The sequence below is a fragment of the Corvus kubaryi genome, unplaced genomic scaffold, assembly GCF_017639235.1.
Source record: "Corvus kubaryi isolate FWS band 111438036 unplaced genomic scaffold, C.kubaryi_AGA036_p1.0 37334, whole genome shotgun sequence".
NCBI lineage: Eukaryota > Metazoa > Chordata > Aves > Passeriformes > Corvidae > Corvus > Corvus kubaryi.
In genome coordinates this window covers 20,679,036-20,696,957 of record NW_024581108.1, presented here as the reverse complement: position 1 = coordinate 20,696,957, position 17,922 = coordinate 20,679,036, and the positions used below count along the sequence as shown (strand labels likewise).

Below are 17,922 nucleotides of genomic sequence, written 5' to 3'. Positions count from 1 at the left end.
TCTGTCCCTTTTCTTCTGAAACAGGGAAAGAGAGAAAAATATTTTTAATTTTTGGGAGCAAAATTAGCACTAACTCCAACATTTATACATGTAACTGTCCATAGCCTCCCTCAGGAGGAGCACGGTCCCGGTAAGTGAGTCACATGCAGAGCAAGGAATGAGAAGCAGTGCTCAGATGGTTGTGTAGAATTTCCCCTGCCTAGACAAGGTTTGGTACAATTTATTAATTCCCCAGAAACAAAAATAACCCAATGTGTGCTTCTGTGCTGTTCTGCAGCTCAGCCACTTTGCCTATCACTTTCAAGTGCTTGCTGGAGAACAACCACGTGGACAGGAGGATTGCGCGGTTCGTGCTGCCCGTGGGAGCCACCATCAACATGGACGGGACGGCGCTGTACGAGGCGGTGGCCGCCATCTTCATCGCCCAAGTGAACAATTACGAGCTGGACTTTGGGCAGATTATTACCATAAGGTACAAAGCACAAATTCCATGTGCTGGGATTTGCTTGTCTGCATAGAATCATAAAATCTGCTGAGTTGGAAGGGACCCAACAGGATCATCACCTTGTTGAGTCTGAGGCACAACTCTTGTATGTAGCAATGTTAAGAACAAAACTCATGTTTGCTGTTATCAAAGGATGCATCCCTCATGGAAGGGGTGTTTCCAAGCAATGCAGAGATCAGGACTGTACAAAGAGAAATTGTCCTGGTCCTGTTCAATAGATGTATGTGGACACCAGGAAATGTGCTTCTGTTTGAGGATAACTGTACTTTTTGCATTTAGGCAACCCATTGATCACTTCTAGAATTGGAACATTTTATTATTATTGGTGTTTAAAACACTATTTCAAACTTCACAATTGTTTTCAAGTCTGATTTGCATCTTTAAGTGAAAGGAAAAGGTTAAAAAGTTGCAAAACTGGAAGTCTTAGATCAAGTAACGGGGAATAGTGTGTGCCAGGAAGCTCTTGCAGGATTAAGGGGAAGAGGGAAGGAGGACAGATGCTACTATCAGGGTAGGTTTTCATGAAGATGTCAGATCACTCAGATGTTTTTTAATTGTCTTCTCTTCTGCTTGATAAAGAAGAAAACTTCATAAACAACCATGCTCTCAGTGGGTAGAGATTATTATAGCTGTGTACTCCATCCTTGAAAGGCCTGTAATGGATCCAAAAGACTAGAAGATCCAGCTGAACAATTACTGCCAGAATAACTCCAGTGACTGCCAAAGAATGCCTCAGGGACTGAAACCTGCAGGTTTCCAGCAGGGAACAAATGATTATAAAAACATTCCTCATAGTCAGAGCTTTGTGCAATATATTTGAGATCTGCTTAACTACCCACCCACTGACCTCACCACTGCCCCATTTACATTGCTGGGCCTTGCCCATCTTCTGCTGGACCCAAGAACCTTCATGACAAGAAGAGGAGAGTCCTGAAACCCCAGATGACAGCTGAGGTTTGCTAATGGGCTTCTGGCAAGACCTGGTTGGACTACAAAAAGAAGAAATAAATTGTGCCCATATGAGCTCTTGCTTCAGGCTTGCACTCTCTTTGAAAACTGTTGGAATGAGTCTGTGCTAAAATTTAGTCTTTTGTGATTTGGAATTTTGAGATTTTTTTAGCATGTGATGCTAAAATATGGCCCAGAGCATGAGCAGACATTACACACACTTTGAAGTAAAGAATAGTAATTTTTAAAATTAAGGAGAAGAAGGGTGATAGTAAATGGAAAGAATGTAAGCTCTACCTTTTCCTTAGCAGAATCCTCTCTTATCTCTTTATTTTTACTCCCCATATTAAGTGCTAGTACATAACGACCAGACAGAAATAAAACAGCAGAATAAAAATGCAAGTAAAGATTGGAAAAAATCCAAGAAAAGAAAAATAAGTAAAAACACTTACAAATGAGGAAGCTAAACAGGCAATCATGGTGGATTCAGTACCTTCAATAACTTAATCCAAGTTCTAGCTGCATTCTATAGGCCAAACCTACCCCAGATCTTGATACTTTAGGACCTGGAGATTTAAAATTCAAATAATTCTGAATGCCAGGATATTTTTGCCAGAAGGAAAAAATTGTTAGACAAATACTCAGTCTACTTTGCTCACTGTTTGTAAAATCCAGGTTGGCAGTTTCTATCAATGCAAACATTGATGTAGCAGAGAAAGAGAGTAAAGATCATATTTCCATCAACTGAGCATCTTACAGAAAGAAACACCTACATTAAGGTGAAGATGGAATGGAATAGCACATGAGTTTGCTTGTAAAATCTTAGTTAAACAGTCCTGGTTTTGATCCCAATTAAGTCCTGAGACTTTGTGGCCTGATTTAAGCGGCAGAAGCAGTCCAGCACTAACTGGAGAGCCTTTTAATGTTCATTATACCTATCTGTTACTCAGCTACTGAGCTTCTGTCCTTTCCTACCTGTGCTCTATTACAATGTTATTAGGATGCTACACAAGTTAACTTTTGCAAAATGTAGTTTTAAGTCTTTCTCCTTCCCCAATACACCCACATGCTAATGTATTTTTTTATTGCAGAAAAGGGCTCTAGTTAGAAATACTGCTGCTGCTGTACTGGTACACAGTACAGCTGTAAGCAAGGGACTGGATATCCCTGTGTTTCAGTTTCCATAGGGGTGAATACCGTTATCCTCATTTTCCACAGGAGGTTAATGAGGCTTAACTGCTTGCCAAAAGCTCTGACATTCTTGACTGATGAATGCAGAAGATTATCAGTGTAAATGCTTTCTGTCATCCTTTTAAAACTGTCAACGTTTGGTTTTTTGTCTTTCTGCTAGATGGCTAGCCCTTGCAAGTTGCTAGTTGGGTGGAAATGGATATATCCAGTCACTTTTACTCCTGGAAAAAGGAATTGCATCCCTCCCTTAAAAATAACATTATGAAAAAAATGTTAAGCCTGCCAGGTCTACTCTTGCCCTTGTCTCCCATTCATTTCTGCTTGCCTGGCTAAAAAAATGATATGAAGGTCAAGTAAAAATACTTTCCAGAAACTGAAGCTGTACAGTCATATTCACGCTTGCTTCATATTCAGATCCAAGTATGCAAAGCCATGTGCTGTGCAAGGGCTTCACCCCTGGCCCAGCCTCTTTAACCTTGGCCTAGCCCTTGAGATGGATTGACAGGAAAGGCCCCAGGCAGGGCCAGCTGCGTATTTGCCAGGCACAGGAGCTGCCTGAGGTGACTCAAAGGTGTCTGCTGGGAGCTCGGCTGCCAAGGAGAAGCAGCAATGAGTGGGGCTGGCAGACTCCTGGCACACAGCGCTGGGTGGTGCTGTGATCCTTGAGAAGCTGGCCTAACTCAGAGAAGCCCACAGCCTGGCTGGCCCCTCTGCTCTGCAACTTTGATACTTCGAGAGAACTGAAACTGCCCCACCAGTGCCAAGGCTGCAAAGGCTCAGGATGACAATTCAGCCCTGGGCAGTTTAGCCTGTTCTTGCTGTCTCACCTGCATTCTGTCCACAAAACACTGGCACTTCCGTGCAGTGGCTTGTGTAAGAAAGAGAATGGTTTAGAAACATGGTATGGTTTCTTGCAGAAAGTAAAGCTTATTCCTTTCTTTCTTTGTTAAAGTATCACAGCAACAGCTGCCAGCATAGGTGCTGCAGGCATCCCACAAGCTGGTCTGGTGACAATGGTCATTGTTCTCACCTCGGTGGGGCTCCCGACAGACGACATCACGTTGATTATTGCCGTCGACTGGGCACTGTAAGTAACACAAAGCTCTTGAGCTTTCCATGGTGGCAACTTTGCTAAAAAGACAAATGGTCTCCAGGGGTACAGTAGTACATATAATACAAATCTATAAAAGGCATAGGAAGTGATTATGTAATTTGAAATGGTGTTAATGTGGCCTCAAATTAAAAATTCTGCTGATGTGGACATTATATTGAAAAAGACAGACAAATGAGAGAGTCTAGATAAGTTTGGCAAATACATCTGGCATGGAAAGGCTGAAGAAGTGGAGTCCTTTTAGTCTAAAACCAGAGCAGGCTGAAAAGGTCACCACAGCAGCTTTTTACAAAGATAAGATTGTCCAGAAGAGGACATTGATCAATCTTCACATTGACAGGGAGGGAGGATGAAGACATAGAACAAAGTACCTACCTCAAGTCAGATCCCAAAAAAACTTTAGAAATTTTTTTTTTCCAGAAGGATAGTCAGGCAATGGAAGTGGCTGCAGCTAGCTAGGTTGGATGATGATCTTCAAGACACGTTTGAAGGCTGGGCCAGACAAATGTGCTTAAGGTGCAGCTCTGGCACCTTGCCTTGGACAAGGATAAGGGGCCAACATCCCTAGGAAACATGGTTTGCCTGCACTCTGCTTGTCAGTTCACTGACATTTCAAAGCCACCATCTCAGCATAGTGAAGCACTCTGCTGGAGGCCTGAGCCACTGCTGAAGCCAGCAAGTATCACTGCCATCCCTCCACCCACACGAGCCATGACAGCCCAGGGATGGTGTGTGCTGTGTACAGCTACTGCTACTGCAACCCCAATACAGTCAGCCTGAGTGTTGGCACTAATAATGCCTTCCTTTCACCATGGATCCTGATGCAATTCTGTGCTCTCTGATTTCAGTGCTAAATAGGGAGCAGCTGCTTGCAGCCCCCAGTTTTGCAAGTGCAGCCGTTCTGTAGAGAGGGCACTTTGCTGCATCCCTAAGCACAGGGGATTTAACAGCATAGGCAGGGGCTGAAACTTAACACACTTGGGATGAAAGGGATTTGTACCACCCATGAGAAGAGCCACTTTAAAAATTTGTAAGGAGTGGTTTATTTGAACTCTCAACTTTTATGTAAATGCTGATGAATCAATCCATTTTGAATAGTCTAGGAAGATGAATCATGAAATACTGGCCCCTAGCCCATTAGCATGTCAATTAACTGCTTAATAGCATATGCATACACAAGGAAATGTCCAAATTATTTTTATTTGAGCTATATAAAATATATCTCCTTTAATACAGGGAGTTTCATTACATCAAGGTTCTGGGTAAAAATGTGTTACAAGTCCATTCTGTTATATATCCCTATTTTATTCAACTTTTAGCTACCTATTTTCTTGTACAAAGAATTGTGAGAAAAAGTATTTCCTGTTCAGTGTAATAGAATATTATTATTATTAGCATTAATAGGAGCCATAAATCTTGTGTTGTATGAATATTTTAAGACTGTATTACAAAAGCCTTTCCCCTCTATATTGCTCAGTTTTTGCCCAGCTCTTGCAACATCAACATTTCATTGTTTTTCCAGTAAGCCTTCCAGCGTATATAGGAATTATGCTTCTTTTTGTCTTACACAACTTTTCAAAACAACAGAGAAAAAACTTTTCAGGCTATAGCTCCAGATGGTATTAAAAAGTGAGTAAGGAATAGACACAATTTTCTGTCTTTTGCAGATGACCTTTCAAACAAAAAGTGTATTTCTGTATTTTGGCACTTGGTGGTTTCGAGAGCCTGCAGATGCAAAGTGTCAACATGGTTGACACGATGAATATTTTCAGTATTAGTTTTGGAAGTATTGGAGTATGAAGAACGCTTAAAGAAGGCTGGTTAGATGATCTCACGAGACTGAAATGCTCATTACAATGCACTGCAGGTATTAAAACTCTCTTAGGTAGCCGTAACATGTATGTGACCTTCACACCTTTAGCTAGTGCTTAGAGACATAAAGAAGAAAATCAAAACGTTTCCCAGCTCATTAAACACGAGGTAAAAGTTTTGCATCCTTAATAATATCATCTACAGCTCAAATACCACTGCAACACCTGATACCTGACAAGTTTGCATGGAGACAAACGCCACCAGCAGCAGGGTGGCCTCTCAGTGGTGAAATGTCAGTGGTGTGTGCTGTGGTTCGACTCATGCATAGTGCAGACTGCTCCATACACTCAGAACATGGAACACAACTGGTCCAACAATATGCCAGGCAGTCCCTTTTCTTAAGAGTTTCAGTGTGGAGCACTGAAAAGTCCCATCTTCAGAAATTATACTAATCAGAGTTCAAAAGGGAATGCAAGCTCTTCAGCATTGCTCAAACAGCTTCTTCTCTACCATAGCTGAGTTGTTGCACAATCCAAAATTCACAACACTGAATGTCTTTCCAAGAATTACTATTTGATAATCAAGCAAGGAAAAAAGTCAGTGTGTAACAGGAACTTTTATCAGTATGTGCTGTAACTGCTTTTTTCCCGTTTAACATGTTCTTCAAGGAAATTTTCTTCAAAGCAAAACCCAAAATCACAACAGCAGGAATTTAAAAAATTGATTGAGCAAACAAGTGTAGGACTGGGTCCTGGAATCAACAACCATGTCTAGGTGTAGGCTGTGGAATATTATTGCTGAAGTTACTTGCAGTTGCACGTACAATTTGGGTAACTCCACACACAAATAAGCTTTCATGCAGGAACTTTCATGATATTTAAGCAGGCAACTGCATAAACATTTATATGCACTGAGTACCTGCCTAAAATATCTGAAAAAAAAACCACCTCAGCACAGAGTTTCAATTCTTTTCTATATTAAGACACAGGATCAGAAATCTGGGCAGTGTTGATATTGGACCGTCACTGGCTTTAATAAGCCAAACATCTGGAGATTCCTGAACCTCTATTTTATAACCTACCTTTATAAATTAAGTTACTAATATGACAGAGTCTTCAGATGTATATGTTTTTCTTGGAAAATATGTAATTTATTTCAGACTTAGATGCTATATCGTCTATTTGAAATCTCATCAATTTTAACTAATAGCTTCCAGGATGATTCAAGTGTAACACTTGTCTTTGACAGCCAGTTACTTTTCTCTATTTACAGTCTGTATTTTAACAGATTTATTTTCTAGACAGTGTGCAGAAGGTGTAAACAGGGAAGAAATCGCATAAGTGAATAAATGAAAAATAGTTAAACTATAATAAACTATATTAAATACAAACTACTGTCAAGCATACAAATTTAAATTGGAAAAGGTAACTGAAAATGAAGAATCTTTAAGAGCTACTGCACAGCCAGCATAAGAGCCAAAGTCACCACAGGTTTTACAGGAATTAATATTATTTAAATATGGTCAGTGGTTGCTTGGTTTGTGAGTGTAGTTACATAGCAATCTTCTGAATTATTTTGGTTGTATCCTGCCCATTCTACCAATACAATGATCTTAAGTAGCACTTTGGTTGCTGAGATTGGTACCATGATCACTAATACAAGGTACTGGTTGTGCTGGCTGACCTCTGCTTTCATTGAATTCAGACAGTTGGAGCACCAGTCTCCAAATCAGGCCATACTGCCAGACCTTAACAGATAAACTGGGACAGAGATGCAGCTGTGATGTGCTGTTCCACCTTTTCAGTGCTGAATCAGCTCACCTCTCTAGGAGGACACAGCTGCTCCACTTAGCTGTTACACAATAAAGTGTGTGGCAGCACAGCACACCAAGCTCAGAAAAGACTGGAAAACCCCACTGAGCTGCTCAATAACTAATGGATGCCTGATACCAAACTTCTTCAAATTTCTAAACATTTTAGCTCATAAAAACAGCAAAACTGTCCTTCAGCCATAATTAACAGCTGATGGAGGCACAGGAATGTACCCAAGGAGCCAATAACTTACAATGACTGTTTCATTTTCCAGAGACAGGTTTAGAACAATGATCAATGTCCTGGGGGACGCGCTGGCTGCTGGGATCATGGCCCACATCTGCCGGAAGGAGTTTATCAAGGATGGTGACGAGGTAACCACACTGTGAGCCAGGGTGTGCCAGGGTGTGCTGGATTATGGCAAAGAACCTGTGAGCTCCCACATTTGGTTCCTCCAGTGTATAAAAGGTGTTTCAGAGAGGACAGAATTGGGCAATGTGCTTCTTAGCACATGGGGTGGAGGGATGTTTTTCCATGAGGTCATGTGAAAAGCCACTGGAGTTCAGGGCTTGCCAGCCAGCTGTGTCTGGCACACTGGGGATGGGAGCAGAAGCAGCTGCGCTGTCCTGCAATGCACAAGATGCTGGGACTGTGAGTGCCACACTCAGCACCCAGGTCCTGACTGGCCAGTAATTTGCCCTCGAAGTGTGACCAGCAACAGAGCAGAGTGACAAATGTCCTTGACTCCCTGTGTGTAGGGGGAGGTAAAGGTATCTATGAGTGTGTACATGCATAATCAGTGTGCTCACCACAAAAGCAACTACCCTGGGTGTTGCAAGCCCCAGAGTCAGCATAATCTGAAGCCACCCTTGCAATAATTTTCTTTCCAGACTAGCACAAGCACATGACTCCATTCTAGATTTCATTCTCAGACATCTTCATGCCTTCTACATTTAATACAAGTCCCTCCTTACATCTCTGTTTTACCTCCTCTGTATCTTATTTCATACAGCACACATACCTCTGTATTCTGCCCCTGCCTCCTTCCACTCCTATGCATTTTCTCCTTCATCTTTGGCATGCATCACTAAGTCTTTCCTTATAACAGGAAGTCCTCAGTCCTTCCTTCAATCCTTGACAAAGGAGGTTCCTAATTCCATGAGCCCATCAGATTTGGAGGTGCTAATCTCCAACCATTTCAGCTCATGGCGGACTCTCATTATCTTTCTTCCACAAAAACAGAATAGTTCAGGCAGGAACATTTCTTCATCAGGACTAATTTTCACAAGGCATGTTTCATTTCTGTGCATCATCTATAGTATTCCACACAGATAGCAAAGGTTTGTTTCCATCATTATTTCTCTCATTCTGCAATCTTTCTGGTCAATCCCATTCACATGCCTTCCTGCAACATTCACTTAAAATTCCTGCTCTTTCAAGTTGTATGTAGAAAGACAAGCAGTGTCCTCTGAGGTACTTAGCACCTGCAGTAATTACTGATGACAGGATTAGGCCTGACTACATGGGCTACACATGCAGCTACCTACAAAACCCCTAAAATACAACCTATGGGTAAGGTACCTCATCCATTACGAAGCCAGAAGTGTAGGCTGAGTTCCTGCATAACACAGGCCTCCTGACATTTCACTGCTGTATTTAGAACTGTCAGAACTTAAGAAGAGATGTCTCAGTAATATAAAATCCCTCCTGAGGGATTATTTAGTCATCTGTGATGAGATTTTTCTTTGAATCATGCTCTGTAATGGTATTAAAATATACTGCTAGTCTGCCATACATTTTGGCTGCATAATTTGTGCAGTTAGTAATGTATACCCAAAGGCCGTATTTTCTCAGCTGCAAGCCCACCTCTTTTCTCTGCCAGTATTTACGTCTTACTTTCCCCATCAGAATCTGGTTTGATTTAAAGAACATTTCAATATTTAACTTTTGAATCAGTTAATAAAATCCCCTTTATTTCTTTCAAAGCAGTGCAAACTGAAGAGACAGGTGTTGGTTTACTGTGTTAGAAGAAAGGCATAAGGCAACAACAAATGGTTTATTTAATTACACCCAAGAGCAAGCACTGCCCAGAGCTCAGCACAGTGGCCATTGAGAGTCTACCTTTTGAAGTGAGCCCTGGAATTCTGGTCTCTATTTACCCTACTTATAACACTTTACCAATGGCAAGCAGCTGTTACCATGAGTGTAAGTCGAATTAGAGTTGTGACAGAATTTGCGTTTTCACACAGACTCCTTCACTTCATGCACATGGTGTGCAAAGATGCCTTAGAGTATATGAGAAACAGCTTCTGGAAGTCTGTGGAGGCTCTAGATAATCCTGGTGAATGTAAAGCAGCCCAGAGGCTTTCCAAGTAAAAATTCCCTTCCTGTTGTATACAGCAATCAGTGGCAGTATTCCAGATCTTAATGCTTTTCACATAGGTGCCATTGATCTGTGAAACTAAGCCTATTAACATCCATCAGATTGTGGCTTACCAGAGAAATGGTTGTGTGAAGACCATGAATGAATCTCGTGGACCAGAAACAGTGAAAGGGTTGCAGCACCATATACCCGTACAAGTGGAGCAAGAAGAAAGTCCAGTGGAGAATCACACTAAGAAATCCAACAGTAAAGACCACTGCACTATTGAAATAAATGAACTAGAAACAAATGTGTGACTGCTACACTCAGAGATATCTCACACCCCAGTGACCTGATACCCAATCTCTACCTCACAGCTGGAAGAAGGACTCTTTGCCTTGAACAGGAAAATGTGGAATTATCCCCACTCTGCTTGTACTGGAACCTGGAGACCAGCTGTGAACGTCAAGAAAGACACACAGCTTGCAAGAGACATGGGCTTCTTTAGGTGGAAGATTTTACTACTGAAAAATTAACTAATGGACTACTACTGTTTTATTCTGCACTCACTGACTTCAATATAGTATTTGACACTCCTTTGGCTTCTTTTTTTTAAAAGCTTTTTTTTATTTGACCCTTTTTGATTTTCTAACCAAAGCCTTTTTTTTTGTGAATCTCAGTAATTACAAACACTGTAGAATTTTTGCTATGTGATAATGTTTCACCAAAATTGCTAAAGATACTAATTTTGTCTAATATTTGCTAAATATAGTTTGTGCTTAGTTTTAGACCAGCAGTAAGAAAATCACACTGATTTCTTGATCTCAAGGGGTTACATCTATTCCTAAATAACAATCCAAGCAGAGGGGAAGCATTTGTGCAAGAAAGGGCATTAAGGTAATTGTGATGGGCAGCCTTCAGAGACAGGCAGTCAAGTGTGATACCTAACACAAAGAACTCCTAGGTCATGTCAGAGCACAGTTTGCCTTCCAAGTGCCAGATTTATTAACCTTTTTTTAACCTAACCCTTCAGTAAAGTCAGTTCCATGCACATGCAGTGGCAGAGGCAACGTGAGCCCTAATCCATAAGCACTGGTGCTAATGTGTCCTCTCCTGTAACCTATAGGTTGTTCTACTGTAAATATGTATAAACTCAAAGCTCAAGCTCATGAACCATGTGCTGCATCCTAAGGGCAGACTGAACACGAACTGGAACCCGAGGATGCTGAGTTATAATGGGATTTTGTGAGGAGTTTGCTGTGGTAACTGCCCCGTTATTTCTCATCATTCGGTTGACAGATACTCCCTTTCCACTATCCACTGAATCTTTCACTTACAGTAAAATCTGCTGCATATGTTTCCAGTGTTTGTGATAGAGAACATTTTTAATAAACCTGCCATTTAAAAACAGGCTGTCTGTGCTCTTCTACTCTTAGTGTCTTCTTATGTCTCTGCTAAAATAGAGAGTGGAAGTGAGGAGACCTTTTGAAAAACTGGGATTTGATCCAGAGATTACATACCAGCTCATACCAATACACTTGACATATTATATTTAGCTACTTGTGACACAGCAGCTTGAGATACCATGTGCCTGGTATTTTAATATGCTCTTCTCATCTGTAGGGAAAAAATAACCCAGTCAAAAAGGACAATTTCTGCATTAACCAGAAGCAGAAGTGCTTCATGCATTAGTTCATTGCAGATTCAGTGTATCATTCATTCATTATTAGTAGCTTTCCTGAGATGTACATGTTCACCTCTTCTTTGAGGGCTCCTGTTCAGACTATTTCTGTCATGCACTAATTAGTTGCCTCAGAGCACTGCAGTATACGTAGTTTAATTATCAAGTAGTAAAGCCAGAAAGAACACACATAAGTCTTCTTTGTCGGTAGTTCCTCAGAAATTATGTATTAATTTGAAACTATGTACAGTTGGTAACTATTTTCCTGATTTGACTCTAGAGTGAAAACAATACACTCAAAATACAAAGAATAGGGAAAAACTGAAATGATTCAGAGCAATTTGCTCCAGAACAATTCCTGTAAAGGACCTGCTCTGCAGAGTGTCATTAGAATGAGTGACTGGGGAGAGCTGAGGCTGATCTGTGCCTCTGAACAGGCAGAAACACTGACTGACAAACATAACATCTGATACTTTTCCTCTGAGCAGCACTGGCAGTTCCAGGAGGCCCCCCTCATTCTTCCCCAGCTGCCCATTCCTGCCTGCACTGCCTCCCCTCCTTTCCCAGCTGTACAGACCCAGTTATTTATGAGGCCAGACAAAGAACCAGATGAGAAGTAATTTTAATTCAAACCAGTTCACATATGTTTTTAGCATAGTCCTAACAGACAGTTGTGTCAACACAAGTGAAGGGGTGATACAGGGACAAGATCAAGCAGCCAGGGATGAAAAAGGGTAAGGGCACATGGACAGGGCAGGATCTCTGCATGCCAACTTTGCCTAGAAAGAAAACACTACGAAAAGTTTCAGCTTCACCCAGTCAATTACAGCTACCTGAAGTGATAGTATAATCCTGCCAGTCATCTATCAGTTTACAATCACTTTGCATAGATAAAAATAATGAAGAAAGAGGCCAAGAAGATCCAAGATTTGGAACAAGTAGTTCCAGACTAAGTGGTTTTGGAGAGTCTGCCCACACACCATGCCACTGTGCCAAGCAGAAAGTGCTCCTAGCCTTACCACCACCTTCTTCCCCAGCCACATACAATCTCTGGCTAACTACAAAGTGCAAATCCTTTTGCCCCTTGCCTGAGACAGTTTACTTGGTGTGACACTCTTCAGTGGAGTCATGGCTCAAGAGCTCTAAGTCAACTCTGGTGCTTACAGCTTCTGTAAGGAGAACTTCAAATGAGATAAAGCACCAAAGACCCATGGTCAGTTGTGCTGCTCAAGTCCTACATAACAATGAAAATCACAATTTTGCCCATTATGCTCCAGCAAGTAGGTAAGGCAGGAGTCTCATGCGCAGAGCCATATTTTTATGGAATCAACAGGCTGGTTTAAAATCTGCTTTTTGCATTCAAATCCTATTCAGAGAGTGTCCAGTTCTGCTTTGCAAATTAGAAATCCATTATGTTTTTTACACTGTAGTGTTTGGATCTTTAAAACTTGGGGTTTACACCATTATGTGCCTCCCATTCAGCTGGGAGGAAGGCAATGGTCCTGTTTCTCACCTGGCCTTTTTCATTTGTGGTATGAAAGCCTGGTAACTAGAGGCCTAAGGCACTTTGTGTCTTGGTTCTGGTAAATATGTTTTGCTTAGTGTATTGTGACCTTGTTTGGAGCACCTGACTGCTACAGCAGTCATTCGGTACTGAACACAAAATACCACTGTTAGCTGGGGAGAGGTGAACACTGAAGTTATGATAATTTCTATGGTAAGTTTTCCTCCATTTAACTATCTTCTGTGTCTCATGGTGTGTGTTGTCAAGCATCTTGATGCACAGTGCAATTAGACTAGCAGTAGGTTCCATATTTGTATGCATGGATCTGTTCATATTTTCCAGTTATAATCACACTTCCTTCCAACAAAAATAACAAAGCTGTTGATCATCAAGTTAAAGTGCAAGCTTTGTGTTGGTAAATATGTTTCTCCTACTTTCAGAGCATAAAAACAAACATGTGACCTTTATAGTCTCAAAGAATTTGTATTAAAAAAATCAATCAATCGACCAGTCAATCACTTATTACAACAGTTTGCATGGTATAATTTCAAGCATATGTGGAAAGAACATATTTCTTAACTGGCAACATTCAATCCTATTTCTCCCCCTGCTAATCAGAAAGGGAATGTAGCCAATTGAAGTATACTCAAGGCACACTGGGGAAGAGTCTTGAGGAAGGAAAGAAGATAATTAAGAAGGGTGGTGCATTGTATAACTATAGAAGAAATAACATTGTATAACTATAGAAGAAATAACATTGTATAACTATAGAAGAAATAATTTGGGAAACAAAACAAATTAGCACATACTTATCAGAGGCAGTTGTTTTATGCTCGTTAATTTGCAACTCCTTTGCTCTGAAGATTCTACTGAGAGGAAAGAAGCTGCTGCAGATTGTTGTGGCATAAAACATTATTAAAGACATATTAAAACAGGTTCTTGAGGATTTTGCCAATGCCAAGGAAGTTTAGCAGTGTTGAATTGCTGTAATAAATCCTTGTGCAACCATTACAACTGAGAGAAAGAGACACAACCAGAGCACTTACACATCCCACCAACTCCCAAAAGCTTTTAGGCTGCCAACCCAAATACAGAAGTTTATAGAACTAATACAATTACTCATGTGCTCTGCTAGTCTTAACTGATTCCACTTAAATGATTTAATTGCAGCCAAATTTATTTGTGCCAGCTGAATATGAATCCTAACATACAAATAAGATGATCTAAATAGTCAAAACATTAAATTGGAGATGCCCACCCTGCTATACCAGCAATTCTAAAGCTCTTAGAAAATACAGGAACTCTCTAACACCCCCATTTGATGAGGTCTTGCTTTCAATTCAACAATAAACATTAATTTTAGTCCATTTTTAACAACAGCAAACTGATTTGTAACATTTTCAAAGCAGAGAGAAAGCTTCATCTTCAAGCCAGATGGATAATCTTGGAAATTACCTCACTCCTTTCTGTGCTTTCCATAAAAATGAGGTAACTATTAGCAGAAGGTGGTTGATGTGTGCAAGCAAAATGTGTAACCTGGGAAATGAACTGAATGTGGAAAGCTCAGGCTGCCTTTGATCTTGCCCAACGCTAAGCACTCCCGTGTCCGTGTCTCTGCTGAGCACCCAGGTGTGTTTTTACAGCAAGAGCAGCTCTGTCACTACAGACACAGAGGCAATGAACAATTGCTGGCTTTCACTTGCAGGCACTAAGCCGACTGAGATCACAGCCCCCCAGCTGAGGACTAAGTACAGCGAAGAGAAAAAGCAACAAAGGTTTTTCTATTGGGACGCTACTGTTGCCTAACGTGCAGTGGGAGAGCACAGCTTTTTGCAATAATAAGTATCTGACTTTGCTGCATTTGGAAAAGAGGCCCCAGAATAGACAAATTTAATGCACCCATTCACTAAGGGCTGAGCTGAAAATGAAACACGTATTAAAATTCTCGGTTTAGCTCGTGATTTCACTTACAACTAAGGAGACAAGAGACACTCAGATTACATTCCTCACTAACTACTTTGGAGCACACTGATTGATATTCCTGGAATTTATAAGAAGGTTTGTCCCACAAAACCCCAGATGGATGAGATCAATAGAACAGGAAGGGTGGTCACTACTTAAGGTCAGGTTCGTAATTCACTCAGCCTTCCCATGTGATCTCATTGTCAAGTGACCACAAAAATGCAGGGTTTGCTTTCCATCTGTAAACAGAGAAAAGGTCCTTTCTAAATCAACAGGGTGATGCATGGTAAGGATAAACGAGCTGAAGACTGAGACAGTTATGTAACACAGTAAAGGGGACTCATGATTACCTTGGATTAACCACTTCTGTCTCTCTGGAAGCACAGGATCACAACATTCACAGGAATTGCCAGGCTTCCATTTTAAGTGACAACCTCAGATGCCATCATTTATAACGTAGCAACAGTTGCACCTCTGTTGCCTAGAAGATGATATATGGGAATGGATTTGGCACAGCTGAGACTTTTGGCAGATTTGTGTCACAGGGTATTTTAGAAATTTTACAGGCTGTCAAAGTAAAATCGTAGCAGTCTGTTATTGAGAGAGTGGTATTTTGGGCAACGAGAACAGAAGGCTTCAGAAAGACAACATGGGGAGTGTGGTAAGTGAAGAGCAAAACTGTTCAGTCACTTCTCCTGCAATAGAATCAAACCTTCTTTCCCTGCTGGCTCCACAATGAGACGGTACCAACAGCTGGAGACGTAGGGAGGGAGCAAGGCATCCCTCCTCACAAAGCTCCTGTCCCCACAGGGCCACTAAAGGCAAGTCTGCAGGTACCCCCAGGCATTTGTGACTCTTCACAGCTGTTCTTCCTTCCAAACCAGCACAGAGCATTCAGTCCAGCACTAGAACAAGCAAATGTTGTTCCTGAGGAGTGGTCAATTAAATCATTACAAAACTCTAGACTTCCCATTCCACTGGGAATTTCACTGGGATGTTCTCAGGTAGGTCACAGTTTTGCTTTTCAGGTTTCATCTCTGGCGGTTTTGTTCCACAAGGTGCAGAGTTCTGCATCTGCTGCTTTAGAATCAGCCATCTTTCATCACAAAGAGGTATCTGAATTTCATTTAGGAACTAAATGGATGCTTCTGTGTTTCTGCACATCACACCAGCTGAGAGCCAGGCTTTGACCCACCACATGAAATTCACTGTAGTTAACTGCTTTTGAACTTTCCTAAAAAGGATCTGGTATCTCTAGACCCACCACTCCCCCCTCCCCCTCCAAAAAAAGTATTTTAATAAGATGGAAAAAGTAGGGGAGCAAAACAAGAAGTGTTTTATGTTCACAGATATCTCATATTACATCTGCTACAAATACTGCATGGGCTAAATGGCAAAACCAAAAGAAAAATGAGACTGACCTTGAGATGTTTCATTATGATTTCATTGCTTCTAGTGGTTTTATTGGGTTTTACCACTAGGCTATTAAAAACATGTGGAAAGTATACAGAACTAAGTCAAACTGAGCATTTTCAAAGATATTTCATCTTCTTTTCCATTTAAATGCTTTCATATTTCTTTAATATTTAATATGTTTTCCTGAAAACAAACTCCAAGTACAGAGATTTGGGTAGTCTATATTGATAGTTCACCAGTATAAAGTTTGTTTTAGAATAAATCATCCATTTTTTTTAACAAAAGAAAGAATTTATCTGACATGAAACCTTCCTAACTAAGTATCTGGGGAGGGAGGAATCGGGATGGACAGGAGGGTGTCAGTCCAGCACTGTGGTTGGATCCAGCTCTAGCAGGAAGTTTGGAAAGGAAGGTTAAAAGCTCTGCAACTGCGAGAATTTCCACAGCTCCTTCTCAGCTGTGGTTTCCTCACTGGTGCTGAGCACAGGACTGATGTACAGTTCCATGCTGCACTTTCTGCACAAGCTTTTGAGTAAATTTCACAAAAGGTATTAGAGGTGATCTGCATCCCATTTTGTTCATCCCACAGGTGGGAACAACCTGGAAGACTCACTTTGGTTGTTCCTGCCTGGTTTGGCATTGGGAGATTCACTTTGGTTCTTCCTACCTGCTTTGCAGAGAGCAGGAACAATAACAAACAAAATGAGTCTTCCAGTGTCAAATTATTCAAGCTGTGGATGATGAGGGTGCCTCAGGGTACAGCAACTCAACTCTTCAGCACATCAGTGAAGTGCTTTGCATTTTATCCCACTGCTGCATTTGTATTAAACAGACCCAAAACAGAGGTCCACCAGAAAGATGGGGAGACATCTAGAGTGTTACGTAAGTAATCAAAGTTAATTTTAATCCTGCATAAAAGATATGTCTTAAGATCTTTTTAAAGCTAATTCCTGTGATGGCTCTCAACAAACACACAATTATATCCCAAGTAACAAAATGAGTCTCATTAATTTCTTGTTGCAACTGGAGTTGAAAATACTGAAAATCAATACAAATTTTTATCAGAAGCAACGTTCTTAGCAGTACCATAACATATGCTAAAAACAGATGCTGGAACTACCATGGGGAAAACTTGAGATAGCCTGTACAACTGTGCATTAAAGTCTTTGCCTGATTCAAAACCGTTTAAAGAAGGACTTTATTGATGGACTTTTTAATGTCCTTGGATACTACTGAAGAATTTTTATGGAAATACTTTGTATATTGGATTATTAGAACACATTTATCATCCATTGCCTGCATATATATCTCACAGCTGGCTGACTTCATAATAGCAGCATGAATCAGAGCTACAGGGCACACCAATATTTTCCTCACTAAAGGCAATGGAGTTCTTTAGGGAATTTACTCACTGTTCTTGTATTAGCAACATAATAAACCAATTACAATGACCTCCATAACTTAATCCCATTAGAGAAGGAAATATTTTGAAAAAACAAAGCTGAACTCATATTATATAAAACTCATATATGTGTTTAAATTTTTAGGCTAACTACTCCCAAACGCAGGAAACAAGACTCACCAACATTACGCTGTAGAGTGAAATCAATAAACAGGAT

General features: G+C 40.7%; 1 protein-coding gene across 2 annotated transcripts in view; it reads left to right on the top strand.

Moving 5' to 3' along the window:
• The window catches only part of SLC1A7 (solute carrier family 1 member 7), a 51,327-nt gene extending 40,177 nt beyond the window's left edge, over positions 1 to 11,150 (top strand). The window contains exons 8-11 of one of the 2 annotated variants that reach the window (XM_042030719.1): positions 278 to 472; positions 3,597 to 3,731; positions 7,653 to 7,752; positions 9,863 to 11,150. In XM_042030719.1, the coding sequence (XP_041886653.1) occupies positions 278 to 472; positions 3,597 to 3,731; positions 7,653 to 7,752; positions 9,863 to 10,057 (625 nt within the window). In that variant the 3' untranslated portion in view covers positions 10,058 to 11,150. Of the gene's footprint in view, positions 1 to 277; positions 473 to 3,596; positions 3,732 to 7,652; positions 7,753 to 9,820 lie in introns of both variants that reach the window. The other variant, XM_042030718.1, reaches the window with a different exon arrangement.
• The last annotated feature ends 6,772 nt before the right edge of the window (positions 11,151 to 17,922 follow it).